The 18014-nt window shown below is 46.9% G+C and overlaps 1 protein-coding gene across 2 annotated transcripts in view; it reads left to right on the top strand.

Annotated features, from left to right (window-relative positions):
* Vwa3b (von Willebrand factor A domain containing 3B) overlaps positions 1-18014 on the top strand; it is a 154125-nt gene that overhangs the window by 47525 nt on the left and 88586 nt on the right. For both annotated transcript variants that reach the window (XM_029539034.1, XM_029539035.1), the window contains exons 8-9: positions 1639-1764; positions 15886-16076. In XM_029539034.1, coding sequence (XP_029394894.1) covers positions 1639-1764; positions 15886-16076 — 317 coding nt within the window. The remainder of the gene's footprint in view (positions 1-1638; positions 1765-15885; positions 16077-18014) is intronic.

Consider the following 18014-nt stretch of genomic DNA (forward strand, 5'->3'; position numbering starts at 1 on the left):
AGGGGCAATAATGAGGAACCTTGAGTTCTGGGCTCAGAAAGGTTCACCTGTTTATCACTATTCTCTCTCTCTCTCTCTCTCTCTCTCTCATTTTTTTTTTTTTTTTTTTTTTTTTTTTTTTTTTTTTTTTTTTTTTTTTTTTTTTTTTTTTTTTTTTTTTTTTTTTGAGACAGGACTTCTCTGTGTAGCACTGGCTGTCCTGGAAATAGCTCTGTACACCAGGCTGGCCTTGAGCTCACAGAGATCCATCCACCTGCCTCTGCCTCCCAAGTGCTGGGATTAAAGGCATCACACCTGACTTATTGCTATATTTTTGTGGCACCCACTTAGCATAATCAACACATAGTAGGTTGCCACAACTTTGCTAAAGTCAACTTGACTGTGACAACTGGACTCATCCTAGAGGTGAGATGTAAAAGATTTGACTGAGAGATGATGCTGAGCAGCAGCATCCCACTGCCACACCTACTGATACACCAGAACTTACTGTCCTGGCTCTCGTTTCACTTAGAGGTCAGTACCAGATACTCATAAATCACAACGCTTCAAATGATACTATTCCTACATGAGGCTAGCATTTTAACATGAGCCTCCAGATTTCAACCCAGAGGTCGGTACAAGCACGGGGCTATTTGGTTGGAGGCATCTTGCTTCTGTCTAAAAGACTGCTCATCTTGTTTCTGCCTGAGACTGGTCTTGGCTGGCTGAGTCCGAAGAGGTCACGACACACAACACTTCTTCATGCAGATTCATCTTCCCTGGCTTGGCCTGAGGAATTTCCAGTTCACAGAATCCACTGAAGTTTCCTGTGCCCCCTCCTCTGTCCTCTGTACTTCTGGTGGGCTTCTCTCTTCCTTGGCAGTAGCTCTCAGATGCCCAGCTAAGCCTCATGGAAGAGTCCCTGATCAAGAGGACAGTCCCCTCACTCCCTGTGCAGAATCCTGTGATTAAATGTATACATTCTGAATCATGCTTTTATATATTCTAGGGCTCTCACCAGCTGGTTTCTACCCCCTCCACCCCTTTCTTTTCCTTTCCTGCAAAGCTATCTGCAGTTTAATCACCAGCAAGTGTAGAAAATCTATAGTGTCTTGAGAACTGTTACCAAGTCAGTGCAATGACAATTCTAGTTCTTGCCAGAAAGTGATCGCCTGGTCACTGCCACCCCCAAGACATTTCCTGCCCCTGGATGACAGGGCGCCACCATATCTCACTGGAGGTGTTTCCTTTGACATGACTTCTGGTATACTATATACTAAGGTGTTATTATCAAGAGGAGTTTGATATGGGGTTTATTTACTAGTACAATAGTAGTAGGTTCACCCCTGGGCCTGTGAACTCCTCAGACAGGAATTCTTGCCCGTGTTTATAATTACCAAGCATGTGTGTCCTCCTTAAATCCAAAGAGAAAGAGATTAGCTATACCTATAACACCTGTATCACTTTACATCATGGGTACAATGCCTGACTCCCTTGGAGGAATCTTAGTTCTGATCCTCAGAAAGAGATTAGCGGAAGGAATATAACTGGATATTCAGAGCTACTCTCGACGTCGGAGATGGGCCATGCCTACTCAGACACTGCAGAGTTTTGGGGGCCCATCTCAGGTGTCTGCTCACACTGGGTTTCTCTCTCCAGGGGCTGGCGTCAGAGAAGATGTGTTTCTCATCTGGAGAGAGATGGAAGAAGCGTGTAGCACACTGGCTCAGGTCCGGAGCCTGGTGGACAAGGCACCTCAGTCGGATGTGTCCCCTGCTGACTGCAGTAGGTGCTGTTTGTGTGTAGATCTGTAGTGCCAAAGAGTCAGCAGCATTGGTGGCTGCGGATGGGGGTGGAGGGGTTGGAGTCTTTCTAACAGGAGAGCTCCTTAGCTCAGCTTTGAGGTGTTGGGAGTGTCTCTGGAGCGGTGGGGTGTGTATGTGTGTGTGTGTGTGTGTGTGTGTGTACACGCATGCACACTCATAGATGTGTATATACACATGCATATACTCATTCCCAAAGAAGAACTGGAGTTGGACAATAGTTAAAAACAATAAAGGTAGGTTCTTTAGTAACTGCATATAGCAAGAAGAGGAAACAAGGCTTGGTAGAGACCTGAGCTCAGTTCGGCACACTGCACAGACATCCATGGTGTGAGGTTGAAGGGCGTCTGTGGAACAGGAAATTATTAGAAGGGGATTCAGTGAGTAAGGAGGTTTCTGTCTGCATGGCCGCAGCAGGATTCCTGCTGAAGGTTGGACCAGGTTCTCCTGCAGTGTAGGCATGAGGAATTCCACTGAAATGTTGAACTTGATCATTTATCAACTGGGGAGTGGATTCTGGCTGCAGCATTTTATTAATATTTTTGCTCGCTATGCACAGCTGAACACTGGAACCCAAAGATCGAGGAAATTTAAAAAGAAGATGCAGAGATGCCTAACTAAAGCTTAGTCAGGAGGGAAACCTTCCAAGAGGCATATGGGTGTTTGTTTGGTTGGTTGGTTGGTTGGTTTTGTTTTCAAGACAGGGTCCCTCTACAGAGCCCTGGCTGTCCTGGAACTCACTGTATAGACCAGGCTGTCTTTGAACTCACAGAGATCCATCTGTTCCTGCTTCCCAATTGCCGGGATAAAAAGTGTACACTACTACCCCAGTGGGGTGTGTGTTATTATTACAGAGACAGTGAGACTGAGAGAACTCAGGGATGGGTCAGCTAGACTTAGCCTTGTTTGCAGACTGAAACCCACCCAAATTGACTGTGGCAGGCCCCCACCCACTCACGCTCACCTAACTGCAAGGAAGGCTGCATTCACAGCGGTTCTAACTTAAGGCCACTGCTCGTCTTTGAGGCTCGGCAACTTCACTGCTGAATGTAGTCACAGGCCAGACAAGAAACTTAGAAAATGTGTTTAGAGCCGGGCGTGGTGGCGCACGCCTTTAATACCAGCACTCGGGAGGCAGAGGCAGGCGGATTTCTGAGTTCGAGGCCAGCCTGGTCTACAGAGTGAGTTCCAGGACAGCCAGGGCTATACAGAGAAACCCTGTCTCGAAAAACCAAAAAAAAAAAAAAAAAAAAAAAAAGAAAATGTGTTTAGAAGAGAGAGGGTCTATGAAGGTTTGTATTACCAGTATTAAAAGGAAGTTACTAAAATGGACTTGCATTTCTGCCTTTAGGGACCTTTCATGCTCTAAGTAGCAATGAAAGCTGTTCCGAGAGTTTATAGGAGTAGAAATAACTCAAAGACATAATAACTCAAAGGCTGAAGGCCCACACCAGCAATGGGTGACAATTCATGAAGCTGGAACCCAGAGCTCTCTACCCAATGTGCAGGCAGCTCTACAGATCTGAGAACCCTCTCTAGGCAGCTTGGCTGGGCTGGGGGTTATAAATGCTTATGTGCATTTGTAACCTTGGGGATGGAGAGACCTTGTGTATCTGATAAGTTTTAGGGCCTTCCTGAGACTTATGAATTTCTTGCTTTCCCAGTCTTAAAGTGCTCCCCCCCCACACCCCCCCCCACAGCCTTGAGACTTGATTCCCCATGTCTTAAGGATCGTCCCGCAACATAGAATGTTTTGACTTAAAAGAACCTGCCATACATTAGTAACAGTGAAGGCAAACATCTAGTGAGTACCCGCTGTGTGTCAGGTGCTGCCCTAAGGGGCCAAGCTTGTGCTTAGCTTATTTCATCTTTAAAAAACAAAACAAAACAAAAAACCTCCAAAAATAAACAAACAAAAAAACTACCTCTAGACTGAATCACTGTTGTCTACATTTGGTAGGTAATGAGACCAGGGCACAGAAGGACTGTAAACGGCCAGCAGTCACACAGCCATCAGGGCAGAGTCTTCCCAGCCCTGTTAATTTACCAGAGATGCTGTGTTCATCTGAGCACTGCTGTCTTGGTTACCACCGTATCTATCCTGGTCTGATACAATGAGAGGCTGGCCCAGTGTCTAACAGCTCATTCCCACTATGGAGAAGCAAGCTCAGGGCATCTTTGCCAAGGAAGAGAAAGGAGAAGACAAGGAATATTTTTTTCTCTCTCTTCTTATAACCAAAGCATGGTCATAACAGAGGGCTGGAGTTTTGTAGCAAGAAAGTCCTACTCACAAATCCATGCGAGGCTAGCCCAGGTGGTTCAGCTTTGGTCTTAGCTTGTTCTCCTCTAACATGAGGAGAAGATCATCAGTCTGGGAGACCTCTTCAGACACTAAGGAAAAGAATGCATGCTCAACCCCCAGCAAGTCCTCCCTTTCTCCTTCCTCAGTAAGAGAATTGGTTTGTGGATCCTCTGAATTCTTAAGTTAGAGGAGGATCTGGTTTCTTCTAGGAGAAAGTACTAGCAACAGCTACTCTTCTCTGTCCAGCTCTTCACAAGAATTCCGTACCCCCCCTCTCCCCTGTCACCGGCTGTCCCACAGGCTTCTGAGAGGTTCTGCAATGCTGCTTTGGGTTAAGTAACTCGCCTGAGGTGACGACGCTGCTGACAAGCGACAAGACCTTGACTGAAAAGCGATCCATCTTTGCCATTGCTGCTATCTGTCTCCTCCTGCCAGACATCCTAATTTGGTCCACGTGCGATGGTGCTTGGCTATTTTGAGAGTCTCCTGTTGAGTAGGCTTTGATATCCCCAAAGGCTACAGTCTCCCCTCACAGAGCCTGTATCACAGGGGAATCACATATATACACCAAACGCACACCCTACAAAATTTTAAATCAAGAAAACGAATGATGTGTGAGTCTGAAATTAAAAAATGGTCTATAATACACTTTATTTCAACCTGACATATACATATCCCCCAAAGAAAATAACTCCAACTGGACATTTAAAAAAACACTCAGGACATAACATTTATATTTCAAAGGGGGAAATTTGACCAAAACTATCCCTCCACTAAGTAGTCACCTAAGCCTTTACCTTAATTTGACTCCAGCATCTATGAAGAGAATGTCTGACTACCCCTTTCCCACCAAGGCCACAGCCAGTTTAGGCAAAGATCCTGCATCTGCTTTGTGGGAAGTTAGCCACTCTCTCAGCCTGACTGCTCAAGGCCTGAAGGCTGAAGGAGGTGAAGTGGGGGCGGAGGGGTAACTAAGCAGGAGGCTCAGATTGTCATTTGGGTGGCCTGCAGATGACTAGACAAAGGGTCCCTGGAGCTAGCTGTCCTCAGGTCCCTGTCGATGATTTACTCCTGCACCCACCTCCCCTTGCAACCCCCTGCCCTCCCCCATCCCCCATCAGGGATCAGTCTGCTCATATAACCATGGAGGGTGGTGGCAGTATCTGGCTGATGTGACTCATATGCCTGATGCCTGGGACAGTAAAGCCACATTGGGAATTAACTTGTTTTAATCTCAAGAGCAGGACATAAAAATTTCTGATGAAAATAATAACACACACACACACACCCTTCAATCTATACAAAACAATGTAAATGCAGTGAGTCCCAAGCAACAAGGTCAGTGGTCCACAGGACACAGGACAGAAAGGAGGCAAGCTGTTGCTCTTCAACGTTGATTGTGAGGCCAAGGGGCACGGAGGAAGAAGCCAGAGGAAGCTTGTCAAAACTTGCTAAGTTTGGAGAGACAGAGCTGAGAGTCTAGAAAGACCAAGGCAGCTGCAGCTCACAGCACAGCATGCATGCCCGAATGGGAAGAAACACGCGTCCAAAGCATGCAGAGGCTGCTCCTTGAGAAGTCATCTGACTACGGAGAGAACTTTGTAACTCACAGAGGTGTTCTGACTACTTGGAAAGGTCTTAGCCTGAGTGCTAGGGAACCATGAGCCCCGAGGGCAGCCATTGCTCTGGGTACTCCTCAGAAGCCATCAGAGGGAGATGTGAAACAAATGGTTGCCAGGTGACACAACTCTATATCACAACAGGGCTCCGAGAGATTTACACAGCACAGAACTGTCCAGCACACATGATCAAACTCACAATGCCTGGCATTCAGTCAGAGATTAACATGCAGAAAAAAAAGATGCACAAAAGGGTCACCTTTAATGAGAGAGAGAGAGAGGGGAGAGAGAGAGAGAGAGAGAGAGAGAGAGAGAGAGAGAGAGAGAGAGAGAGAGAGAGAGAGAGAGAGAGAGAGAGAGAGAGAGAGAGAGAGAGAGAGAGAATGAATCAATTAGCCAAAATGGACAGGGAGAGGCAGAATGTCCTGGAAGCTGAGGGAGATGTTCTGGTAATGGATCCGTGGGCTGGCTAACCTTTTCATAAATTCGATACAACCTAGAGTCACATGGGGAGGGGGAATTGCCTTTATCAGACTGGCTTATGTGCATGTCTGTGGGGCCATTTTCTTAACTGTTAATTGATATAGGAGAGGCCAGCCCACTGTGGGCGGTACTTTCCCTATGCAGGTGGACCTGAGCTGTATAAGTAAAGTAGCTGAGCAAGCTAGAGAAAGTGAGCCAGTAAGCAGTGCTTCTCTGTGGCCTCTGATTCGGCTCTTGTCTCTAGGTCTCAGCTTTGAGCTCCTCTGCTGTCTTCCTTTGAAGATGGACTATGATGTAAACATAGAAGCCAGCTGAATGCTTTCCTCCCCCAGATTGCTTTGGTCAATGTTTTTAACTCTGTGATCCCAAGAAAACTAGGTTGACTGGCCGTCACCACTGCTTCTATTCTAAGTAGCCTGGAGTGAGATACCTCCTTTATTGACAGAAGGAGAAAGAATTAAGCCCAGGCCTTGGGCTTGAAACCCAGTACAGATCTGCCAGAGCAAAATAGCACTGGGCAAAGCTACATGATACCTACAGCCAGCTTACCCCCTGTCGAATGCCCAGCTGGACCTGTGTTGGGCCAGGTGCCTGACTACTTCCGTCACCCCTACTTCAACCCCAGCTGCAGAGCAAGGAGGAAGACTTAGCTCACCATGGGGGAAGGGCCAGGCACAACTATTACGGAGCTAGTGCTTAGAAATGGGTGCTAAGCCATTGTACTACCGCCTGGTAGAAACTTGTGCCCCCAGGGGACATACTTGAATTTCGGGTTACATCTCTGCCAGCTGTGTGATGGATGGGCCTCAAATACCCAAGACTGTGTGGGTACTCGCAGCTGTGAGACTCGGAGGTCTCTTAACTTACCATGTGCCAAGATGGTTAGGGGACCACATTCACCAGCATTACCCCAACCACAGACCACATAGCAGGACCCCAAAAATCCCAGTTGATGTAGGTAACTGGAATCATAAGATTCTGTCCCAGAATTAAGTGCTCGGTCTGCCAGTGTATGGGACCTCTGTGGTTGTAGTGCTAGAAGACATGTCCCCATGGGACACTTGGGCTCTGCTCCAACTGGCATCACCTGTGGTAGTTGCAGTGGTCATGAATCAGGGACTCACCTCATAGCTGGTCCTGGAGGGTTGTTAGCTTAGGTTGTAACACAGGTTGGTAGCAATGGTGGACACAGCTGTGACTAGGGAGCCATAGCCTGAGACTAGTCACTCACACTGATTATGTCCGAGCCAGACAGTGTCTTCCAACGTCTGGCCTCAGGCTGGTGACTGTGAAAGAGACATAGTGACCTTTCTAGGTCACAGGGGTGGCCTGTGAGGACAGCTGGCCCACTTGTCTTCGTTCTTTCTGAGCAACGCACCGTCAGCATAGTAAGGCTTGGGCTGCCCTTTGCTGCTGAAGTAGTGACTGCATGCTGACAACAGACTCAGCCTTATTTTTATCCGGGTGCCACCCAGGGCTGAAATTATGGAAGTGACATATGACTCCATGTGTCAACATGCATCTAGCAGGTGTGTCCTACCTTTGGACATTGAGACACAGTGTTGTCATCCACAAGACTCATGCTCAAGAAACACACACACACACACACACACACACACACACACTCTTTAAATGCATGTATGTATGTATGTATGTATGTATGTATGTATAGGAATATGGACGTTTTGTCTCCAAGGATGTCTTTGTACCCCATGTATACCTGGTGCCCAGGAAGGCCATTAGGTTCCCAGTGGCCAGAGTCACAGATGTCTACGAACTACCATGTGGGTGCTGGGAATCGAACCTGGGAACTCTAGAAAAGCAGTCACTTCTCTTAAGCACTGCACCATCTCTTCAGTCCTTCACAGTGTTTTAAACAAGTTCCTTCACTCAGGTCGTGTTGCATCATAGCCACCCTGGATGGTGACACCCAAGGCTTTCAGGAAATCATGACATCTTACATGGGAAGCAAATAACTTCCTTTTGAATAACCAGTGGATCTAGGGTAAAAATCAAGAAGGAAATTAAATATTTTCCCCTGAAACAAAAGAAGGAGGAGGCACAGCCTATCAAAGCCTATAGCAAAAGTGGTGTCAAGGTGAGCGTGTATAGCATCTCTGCCCAAAGAGAGAAGTGCAAAGATCTGAGACAGCCTGTCACTGTCCCCTGCCCCCCACTCCCTCCCAGGAGCTAGAGTTGGGAGAAGCAGCCAAACCCCACTGAATATAAAGAACAGAGCAGAGAGTAAGACCCAGCAAAGATCGGCAAATCAGAGCGGAGTCTTCGGACAGACAAATGCTGACTTAGACCAAGTAAGGAAAGGACAGGAGACACCAATGAATGAGGCCAGAGAGTGGAAGGGGAACATTACATCACAACTGACACTTCAGAAAGATTGGCTGAGGTCCCCTCGAACAACTACGCATAAACAAACCAGAGAACCTGAAGGAAATGGACAGATCCCTAGATAACAGCCTTCCAAGAGTGGCTCAGGAAAGAATGAAAATCTAAATAAACTAATGATGAGAACATATTAATGGCTATTTGTAATATACTGACACCTGGCAATATACCGAGAGGCAAATACCATGTCTCTCTCTTAGGACATAGAACAGATAAGCTCGCCCACTTTTGGCACCTCTATCCAGCATTGCTCTGGAAGTCTGAGCCAGGACAATCAGTGAGGGAAAAACAACAGACATTTAGTTTGGAATCTGCTGAGCTCTAGATTCACTGAGAGATCCTGTCTCAAAATCAATCAATCAATCAATCAATGAAAAGGTGATAGAAGATTCTCAATATTGGCTTCTGGCTTCTACACACATGTGTTTAAACACACATACACACACATAGGCAAAGCCCATGCTTAGACACACAGAAGTTGAGCTTCTCATTAGCACATGCTATTGATGAAGTGAGAGACATCACCGGAAGCTAGACTCCGACTGGTTGAGGTCATGCACCATGATTACGCACGATACAACAAAGGCGATGAAATGAGCTGAATCCAAAACATCTTAGAACGAAAAGAAAAAGGACAGAAAGCAGGTGTGGCTGACAGGAAACAGCAGGAAGACGAGTGTAAACCTAGCCATGTGCTGCTCAGGTGTACTGGTTTCCACAAGCTAAGTATGTAACTGGTTGTGGTGGTTAATCATGCCTCCATACAGGGCTACTGATAACGTGTAGGAGGGGGTGAAGGCTACTCAGAGATCCTGCGCACATCACCCAGGCACTCCCTCTGTAGGATCCAGGCAGGGTTCTGAAACAAGAATACGGCCTCTTTTGTCATAAAGGACTAAATGGTTTTTCCAAACTTGAGAAAGCAGATTTTTTTTGGGGGGGGGGGGATTAGGCTACAGCCCACACATTTCAAGAGTTCTTCATTTGGGATCTTCTCCGAAACCATCTGTGACCCATTAGAGACAGGGAGCCTCACATGCTGGGTGGTCACGCTTTAATCATGAGCGAGGAGTGCCTCGGAGTTTACTCTCTGAGTCCCAGATCTGACTCTGAATATTGACTTGGTTCAAAATACGGATTCGATGTCATGAGGCTAAGGGCTCTTTCAAGCTCTTCGGACAAGATCTGAGAGTGTTCATCGAGCCAATGGAGTCAGAAGATGGTCATTTTGTGTATTAAATAACCAACAAGATTTTGTTGTAGTCCTGAGTGGTGTTGAGACTTGGAGAAATGCATTGACGCTGGCTTTGCTCACTGCTGCCACGCACCTCTTGATAAGATGCCATCTGTGCCACAGTTTCTAAACAAGCAAAATGTGAGTGGTTCAGAAAGCTAGATTTAAAAATGCAAAGAGAGCTGGAGAGATGGCTCAGTGGTTAAGAGCGAGCATGTTCTTGCATAATGAAGGCCATGTAACTCTGCGAAAAATGGATTCGTAAAGGCCAGGTGTGGCAGCATAGACCTGTAGTTCCAGCATCTTGGGAGGCTGAGGAGGGAAGACAGCAACTTCAAAATCAAATGGGGTCCAAAGTGAGTTTCCACTGAGTCAGGATCACACAGGAAAACTCTCTGAAAACATAGATGCATAAATTCATGGGATGACCCCAGAGTAAATCTATGTACCTACTATGGATTGATTTTTGATAAGGGTGTCAGGAAATTTCAATATTGGGAAAATAACCACCCGACATGAGGTGGCATGGGAGCAAGCGCCTCAGTGTAAAAGCTAAATTATAATACTTTGGAACAAACCTATGCATAAATGCATACTGCCTTAGGCTCAGCACCAGGAAGAGCAGCAGAGATAAGATAAAAGGGTCCACCAACCAGTTTGAATGAGAGTGGCCCTCCCAGGCTCACGTGCTTGAATGCTTGATCCCCAGCTATTGGCATTGTTTGGGAAGAATTAGGAGGTGTGGCCTTGTTGGAGGAGGCGTGGCCTTGTTGAAGGTGTGTCCATGCTAGGAAACCCAGTCTTGCTCTCCCTCTCTGCCTGCGATTTGCAGCTCAGATGTGACCTCTCAGCTCCTTGTGCAGCACTATACCTGCATGCCTGCCACCATGCTCCCCACCATAATGGTCATGGACTAACCCTTGGAAGCTGTAAGCAAACCCCCATCAGTGTTTTCTTCTGTAAACTGCCTTGGTCATGGTCATCTCCTCACAGCAGCAGAACAGTAGCTAAGACTGGGACCTCAGGAATGTGTGCTGCTTCACACCTCAGTGGACACTATGGAGAACAGGGGAGACCCAAGAATGGAAGTACTTGGAAAGATGTTCCCTCAGACTCTAGACCAGTGGTTCTCAACCTTTCTAATGCTGCAACCCTCTAATGCAGTTCCTCATGTTGTGGTGACCCCAACCAAACTATTATTTCATTGCTACTTCAGAACTGTTTTTTTTTTTTTTTTTTTGCTACTGCTATGAATCGTAATGTAAATATCTGACACACGACATCGGAGGGGTCACGACTCACTCACAGTTGAGGACCATTGTTCTAGATGAAGGAAATACGAAGGACAATTACCATTCGTAGAGAAATGAGCACTAACCCCGTCTTCATTGCACATTTGTGTGAACTTCAGGTCTCACTATTTCCCGAAGTCTGTTTATACTTTTTCTTTCTGTCTTCTTAACCTCACGTGTCCACTTTATATCCAAATCCCGAGTTGACCTATAGATCTTGCCACAACCTGGCTATATGTTGTTGCTGCTGCTGGCTGTGGTTTTTGGATGCAGGGTTTCTCTGTGTAGCCTTGGCTGTCCTGGGACTCACTGTGTAGACCTGGCCTTGAACTCACAGAGCTCCTCCTGCTTCTGCTTCCTGAGTGCTGGGATTAAAGGTGTCACCCCCACCTTAACCCACCCCCACCTCTGACTATTTTTAACAGTTTTTAAAGATTTTTTTTTAAATTGTAGGTGTATGGCTTATTTTTTTGTCTGGCCACTGTGCGTGCCCAGTACCTCTGAAGGCCAGAAGAGAATGCCAGATAGTCATTTGCTACCATGTGGGTGCTGAGAATTGAACCCAGGTCCTTTTAACTGCCAAGCCATCTCTCTATCTCCCCATCTTTTTTTGTTTGTTTGTTTTGTTTTGTTTTTTTAAGATTTATTTATTATATCTTAAGTACACTGTAGCTGACTTCAGACGCACCAGAAGAGGGCATCAAATCCCATTACAGATGGTTGTGAGCCACCATGTGGTTGCTGGGATTTGAACTCAGGACCTCTGGAAGAGTAGTCAGTGCTCTTAACCGCTGAGCCATCTCTCCAGCCCCCCCCCATCTCGGTTTTTTTTAAAAGTTGCTGCTTAAGGTACAGGTTGAGGTAAAGCCGCCTCAGTGGTCGTCAGCTTTGCCAATTGGACACCTCATTAGTGGGAGGGGCTGGACTGTCCTAGAGTCGCTGCTCTTCTCCCTCCCATTCCCAGCTGTCCTCAGTTCTGCCAGCCCCTCTTCCCTCCCTCCCTCCCTCCCTCCCTCCCAGTGTGTATTGTGCTCTGGTCTGTAGACCACAAACCCTCCACAATGCTCTGGACAGAAAGGCTCTAGGATGAAATACTTTCGGGGTTCCTAATAGCAGGATTGGGATAGATCCTGTTTGTGGTGAGCGCCCCCACCCTCCCCCCAAAAGGTTTAAAGCAAGATACTCAGTCATCCCCAAGTTTTTAGGCCCCCCAAATTTTTGCCTAAGGAGCCCTCTTTCTGAGTGGCAGCCATCGGTGCTCAGCGGGGGGCAAAGCATGTGGATTGATGATGCCCTGTCTGGAAACTGAGTGCATCTGTTGACTGACAGTTCCCTGAAAAGGCCATGACCTAGCACAGCAGGAATGAGGTGGCAGTTGAGTTGTTTTCAGTGGACTAGGGTAGGGGGGTGAACTTTGGGGGTTGCTGATTGAGTCCTTGATGGTACCCCTGATGACCTGACTTTGATGGTAGGTGTATGAGCGTCAGAGGGAGGGGGTGGTGAAGGGCAAGCCGTACCCAATATCATGTTTTATCACGACCTTGGTTAAACCATGATGGTCTTCAAAAGCATTAGTAAGTATGGCTTCATGCCTGGAAAATGTTCTGTGACCGACCAGTAGGAAGGATGGAGAGGACCAGGCAGGGAGGTTCTGTGCTTCCCCCCTCCATGAGCACCTTTAACAATCTGTCGCTTGCACGCACAGACCAGGAAGACCCTGGGCTCAGCATCACCGTGAGCTCACAGCGCTGCAGTGAGGGACTCAAACACACTCCTAATTAAAATAACCGCAGGAGAACTGAGAAAGGATCCCTCCTTCACGCTAATGAACAGATGCTGCCCCCCTCCTTCCCCTCCTCCGGCTAACTAACGAGGCTCAGTCACTAATTGGTATAATTAGCAGTGAGTGAACATGAAAACCGGCTTGGCTCTCCCTCACCTCTCCACCTCCGACGCGTAGGAGCTCTCTGCTTTGAATGCTTGCCTGCCACTGATACCCTCTCTGAAGCTCAGGTTGGAAGCCCCCCCCCCCCCCGCAACCCCCTTCAGGGGGTAATTGGGAGCCTGACTCCTGTCCAGAAGGGGAAGCGGCTTGGCTTTACCCTCTGTCCTGCATGAACCTGGAGAGTGAAGGTTTGTCCCTGGCTTTTTAAACACCCTTGCTAGGGCCGGTTTTGATGACTTCCAGAACGTTCTTTTTGTCATAAAGTTGGACTTATGCTTGATGCAGGGCCTTCATCTTTTTTTCTAAGAAGGTAGTCCCCAAAACAGAGCAAAAGGATGCGTGTTGCTATGGAGATCATTGAATGAGAAATTTACTCCCCACCTCACTGGTCAAACGGGGGGGGGGGGGGGAAGGAAGGAAAGGAAGCAGCTTCATGGGCAGGAACAAAGAGCTGTCCAAGACGCAGTGTCATGAACGGCTGGAGAAATCATAGAACAGTTTCTCCACGGAGGCTGGTCTCCCCACAAGACCCAGCTACATTTTCCTTTAGAGCCTCGCAGTGGTGCCAGGAGCTCTCTAGAGAAGCCCAAGGGGCTGGATGTTCTAGGAGGCATCTGATTTGAATTCCTTGAGAAAGATAGGACAACACTGTGGTTTGTGTGGAAACCACCTGCTGGCATTCAGGGTGGTACTTAGAGGGGCCTTGGGCACCATATTGGCTTAAAATTCGAAAGTGGAAGCCAGCTTCTCTGTTCACTTCTGACTCCAGTCGGTTTCTTTCAAGGTGTTGTATTAAAATGTGAGGACATGGCCCATCTGACGGCTCACAGGCAGCTTCATTACACAGTACTGAGAACTGATTGGCTGCAAGCTGTCTCTCCCCCCCCCCCAGGTCCTGTTCTAATTGTATGGCCCCTTAAATATGGCAAGCCTGGTAGAAATTAAATCTTTCATTTAAAGATTTATTCTTTAATATTCTTTTTAAATGTGTATATATATATATATATATATATATATATATATATATATATATGTGTGTGTGTGTGTGTGTGTGTGTGTGTGTGTGTGTAGTATATGAGAACACTGTAGCTGTCTTCAGACACATCAGAAGAAGGCACCAGATCCCATTACAGATGGTTGTGAGCTACCATGTCACTGCTGGGAATTGAACTCAGGACCTCTGGAAGAGCAGTCAGTGCTCTTATATACTGAGCCATCTCTCTAGCCCTTAAAGATTTATTTATTTATTTGTGTGTGCTTGTGTGGTGAATAAGTGTACATGCAAGTGTAGGTGCCCTCAGAGGCCAGAAGAGGGCATTGGGTTCCCTGGAGCTGGAATTACAGGCAGATGTGGCCTGTCTGGTATAGGTGCTGGGAACCAGACTTGGGTCCTCTGCAAGAGTAGTACATGCCACTAATCACTGAGCCATCTCTGTAACCCTGTAGTGACTAGATTTTGTCAACTGGATACAAACTGTAGTCACCTGGGAAAGGGGAACCTGAAGCAGGGAATTGCCTCCATCAGCTCTGCCTGTGGGCAAGTCTGTGGAACATTTTCTTGATTAAGGATTGTTGTGGGAGGGATCGGATCGCCCACAGTGGGCGATCCGATCCCACCCTGAGCAGATGGTCCTGGGTTATCTAAGAAAGCAACGCAGCATTCCTCCATGGCTCCTGCTTCAGTTCCTGCCTTGAGTTCCTGGTGTGGCTTCCCAAGATGATGCACTGTGAATGATAAGCTGACACACACCCTTCCAGGTAGTTCAACATTTGTCCCAGCAACAGAAAGCAGAGTGGGACAAGCCCAGGGGTCACCTTGTAGTCTTGGGCTCTGAAGGTGGAACCAACCACGAATCAAACACATTTAAGAAAAAAAAAAATGAAAAGAAGCAACTGCCCTGAAAGTGTGCAGGTCTGTTTGCTATTGTTCCATGTGCACACATTGCTTGTGTCAGCTGTTACATGTGATGTAGAGGTGATGTGAAGTGTACAGGAACAGGTATGTAGGCTTTATGTGAATACTACACTATCCTAGGGAATTTGAGCAGTGTCTGATTGAGGTACTCACAGTGGGTCCCTGATCCAGTCCTTCCTGGATACTGGATCAAAACTGGCACAAAATCTTGGTCTCCATCTCAGACCTCCTGACTCTCGCTCATGTTGCTGGAGAGTTCAGAATATTGAGAACTGCCTATGGGAAGTCCCATTGCCACACTGGGGACCAAACATCCATCACGTACACTTTCCCGTGCACTCTCAAAACATATCTACATAGTACCACTAGGTTTACATGAATTATGCCTAAGTCGTAAATGGGGTCTACAGAAACTCAGGTGCCAACAGTCCCACTAGCTAGCAGTGTGTCAAAAGAGAAGTTCACCATTTGCCCACACAGAGAAGAAGGGATGCATTTTTTTCAATGGCCTGGCAGCATAGAATAAATTTCCAATAAATATAAAATCAGGTTCTCCAAGAAGGCCAAGAGGAAACTGTCTTCCATCTGCTGGTAAAGATTTTTGCTTGAGCTTAGAGTGATAAAATGGATGAATTACATTTGAGCCACTTGCCTAAGATAGTAGACGGCACAGCCAGGACTTGAATCCAGAGCTTCTGACCCTGTATGCAATGCCTTTCTGACACATGGCTTTGGTCTCTCAGCCAGAGCCCTGCTGTAGTTCATTCCTAAAGGGAAATGCGGGCTCTGTTGCCTAGCAGCGGGGAATGGTCCAGATTGGTAAACATGAGGTTGGGAGTGTTGGAGGAACTGCTCATGCCTTATGAGTGGCTGATGAACTATGATTCCAGAACCAAGGCCTGTTGAGAGTAAGGAAAATGCAGAAGATACCTGGGACTCCCAGAAGTGGCTCCAGAAGTACGGCTTGAAGGCTCAGAAGCTGACCTTTTACGATGTCCTCGCCCACTGCTCCTTCCGCCATGTTGATGGAGTCGTTGATATAAAAGCCAAACCAGAAAACGAATCTGTGCAGACCAGTGCGGTAGGTGAAAGGTGGTGGGGCTATGGGCCTTCCCTTGGTGTCTGAGGTTGGGAAGCGAGGCCTCCCTTGGATCAGAAGCCAAGGGCAGGCCACATGGAAAGATGGCAGGGGAGAGAATCAGCTAGGGTTTCCATGACAAAGCTGTCCTTTTGCTTTCCAACGTCTCTAAATGGTACCCATGGGAGTACCGAGAGCCAGGGCATGGCTCTACATGTCTTAGTCTGCTCTGAGTGGATAAAAACAGAAGCCTTGATGGTAGGTGCTTCATGAAGAAAAGCTTATATTTAGCTTGTACTTTTGGAGATCTAACACAGAGATACCATCATTTTTGGCCTCTGATACAATCCCCCAGCTCCTAGCTGTGCCACATAGAAACAGAAAGAGAAACAGCCACGAACAGAAGGGGACCAAATGGGTTGCCGGCTTCATTGTTTAGCAGCCTGAGCTAGTGAACAACAACGCCGTAAGAGCAGCATTACTGCCCACCATTGGCAGTCCCCTGTTGTGGGAAATAATTTTAAAAGAAGGACCAATATGTTCTCCACTTGTGCCTTTCCCACAGCGGCCTGGCCAGCCATGCGTGGCGGGCAATGGCCGACCTGTTTTTATCTTGTGGAGGATCTGATTCAGTGGCCGCAATCTCTCCACCCAGCTCTCTAGGTTCCCACTGACTGGGTTGCTACCATGCCAAACTTGTGCTTCAAATCCCCCACAGCCTTTGTGGTACGCCTCAGGCAAACCAACACTTTGCCTCCATACCTTTCTCTCTTGAACCCAGACTAGCAGCCCCGCGAAGGAAAACACAACACAAATGTGTGAAGGAAAACACAGCACAAACTTAGTTCAGAAACAACTCAATTGTTGGGCACATCAACTAAAATCCTAATCTTGTCTTATTAAATCTAAATCCTCCTTTGGCGGATTCTTATGGATCCACCATTGAAACCAAGAGACACATCTTGTCCTCACACTATTCTTGTCCAAAAAGAAAAGGGCCTAACTCTCTCCTGCTTCCTCTCTTCCTCTGTCCAACCTGGAAGTCCCATTCTTCTCGCCCAGTGATTGGTTCCTTTACTCATTAGGGGATTGGTTTACAAGAAGTCTGCCTGAGTATGTGATTCACTCCTTGTCTGCATCCCCTCTCAGGAGAGCAGAATTAGCATCAAAATACAAACTGCACCAGGCCCACCCACAACAGTCCCTAATGATCTTCCCCTAGACCCTGCTTCGTAGAATTTCCATACCACTTAGCACTGCCACCCTGGGGACCTACCACAGACACTTTTGAAGACTCACTCAAATTTCCAAGCTATAACACCAGAAGTGAAGTATACCTAAGCCACCAGCTGGACCAATAGAAATTCAAGCCTTATAAGTGCCTGGGTTGTTCACTGTGACGTCAGAGGAGAGACTCTTTGTCTGCCTGTATTGAAAAAAAGGAGAAACTGCTGGTGAGTGTGTAAAGAACCAAGCATTTCTATGGTCCTCTTGAATTTCCAGTATCTTAAAGACACAGCATTCCAGTTGGCACCTGCCAGTGTACAGTGGATTTCCAATAAACATAAAATCGGATTCTCCAGAGAGTCATGGTACCAGACAAGTATGTTTCAAGCTCTGAGAGATGTAATTCCATTGTACCAAATGGTGTCCATGAGGATGCTTCTCACAGTGTCTGACTCCAGCTCCCAAGGACCAAATTATTCTGTGTCAATGGTTTCTAAATGTTCATATCATGTGTTTAAATCATCAGGAATGAGGCAGGGACCAGAGTTTTACATCATCTATGTCCTTGATAGCCCATTCTGTGTTGTTATAGCAAAATATCTGAGGTTAGGAAATTTATAAAGAAAAGATGTCTATTTAGCTCACAGTTCTAGAGGCCAGAGAATCTGGTGTAGCATCAGCTAAGTTTCCAGTGCGGACATCGTGTTGTATCAC

This window comes from Mus pahari, chromosome 5, assembly GCF_900095145.1.
Source record: "Mus pahari chromosome 5, PAHARI_EIJ_v1.1, whole genome shotgun sequence".
Taxonomy (NCBI): domain Eukaryota; kingdom Metazoa; phylum Chordata; class Mammalia; order Rodentia; family Muridae; genus Mus; species Mus pahari.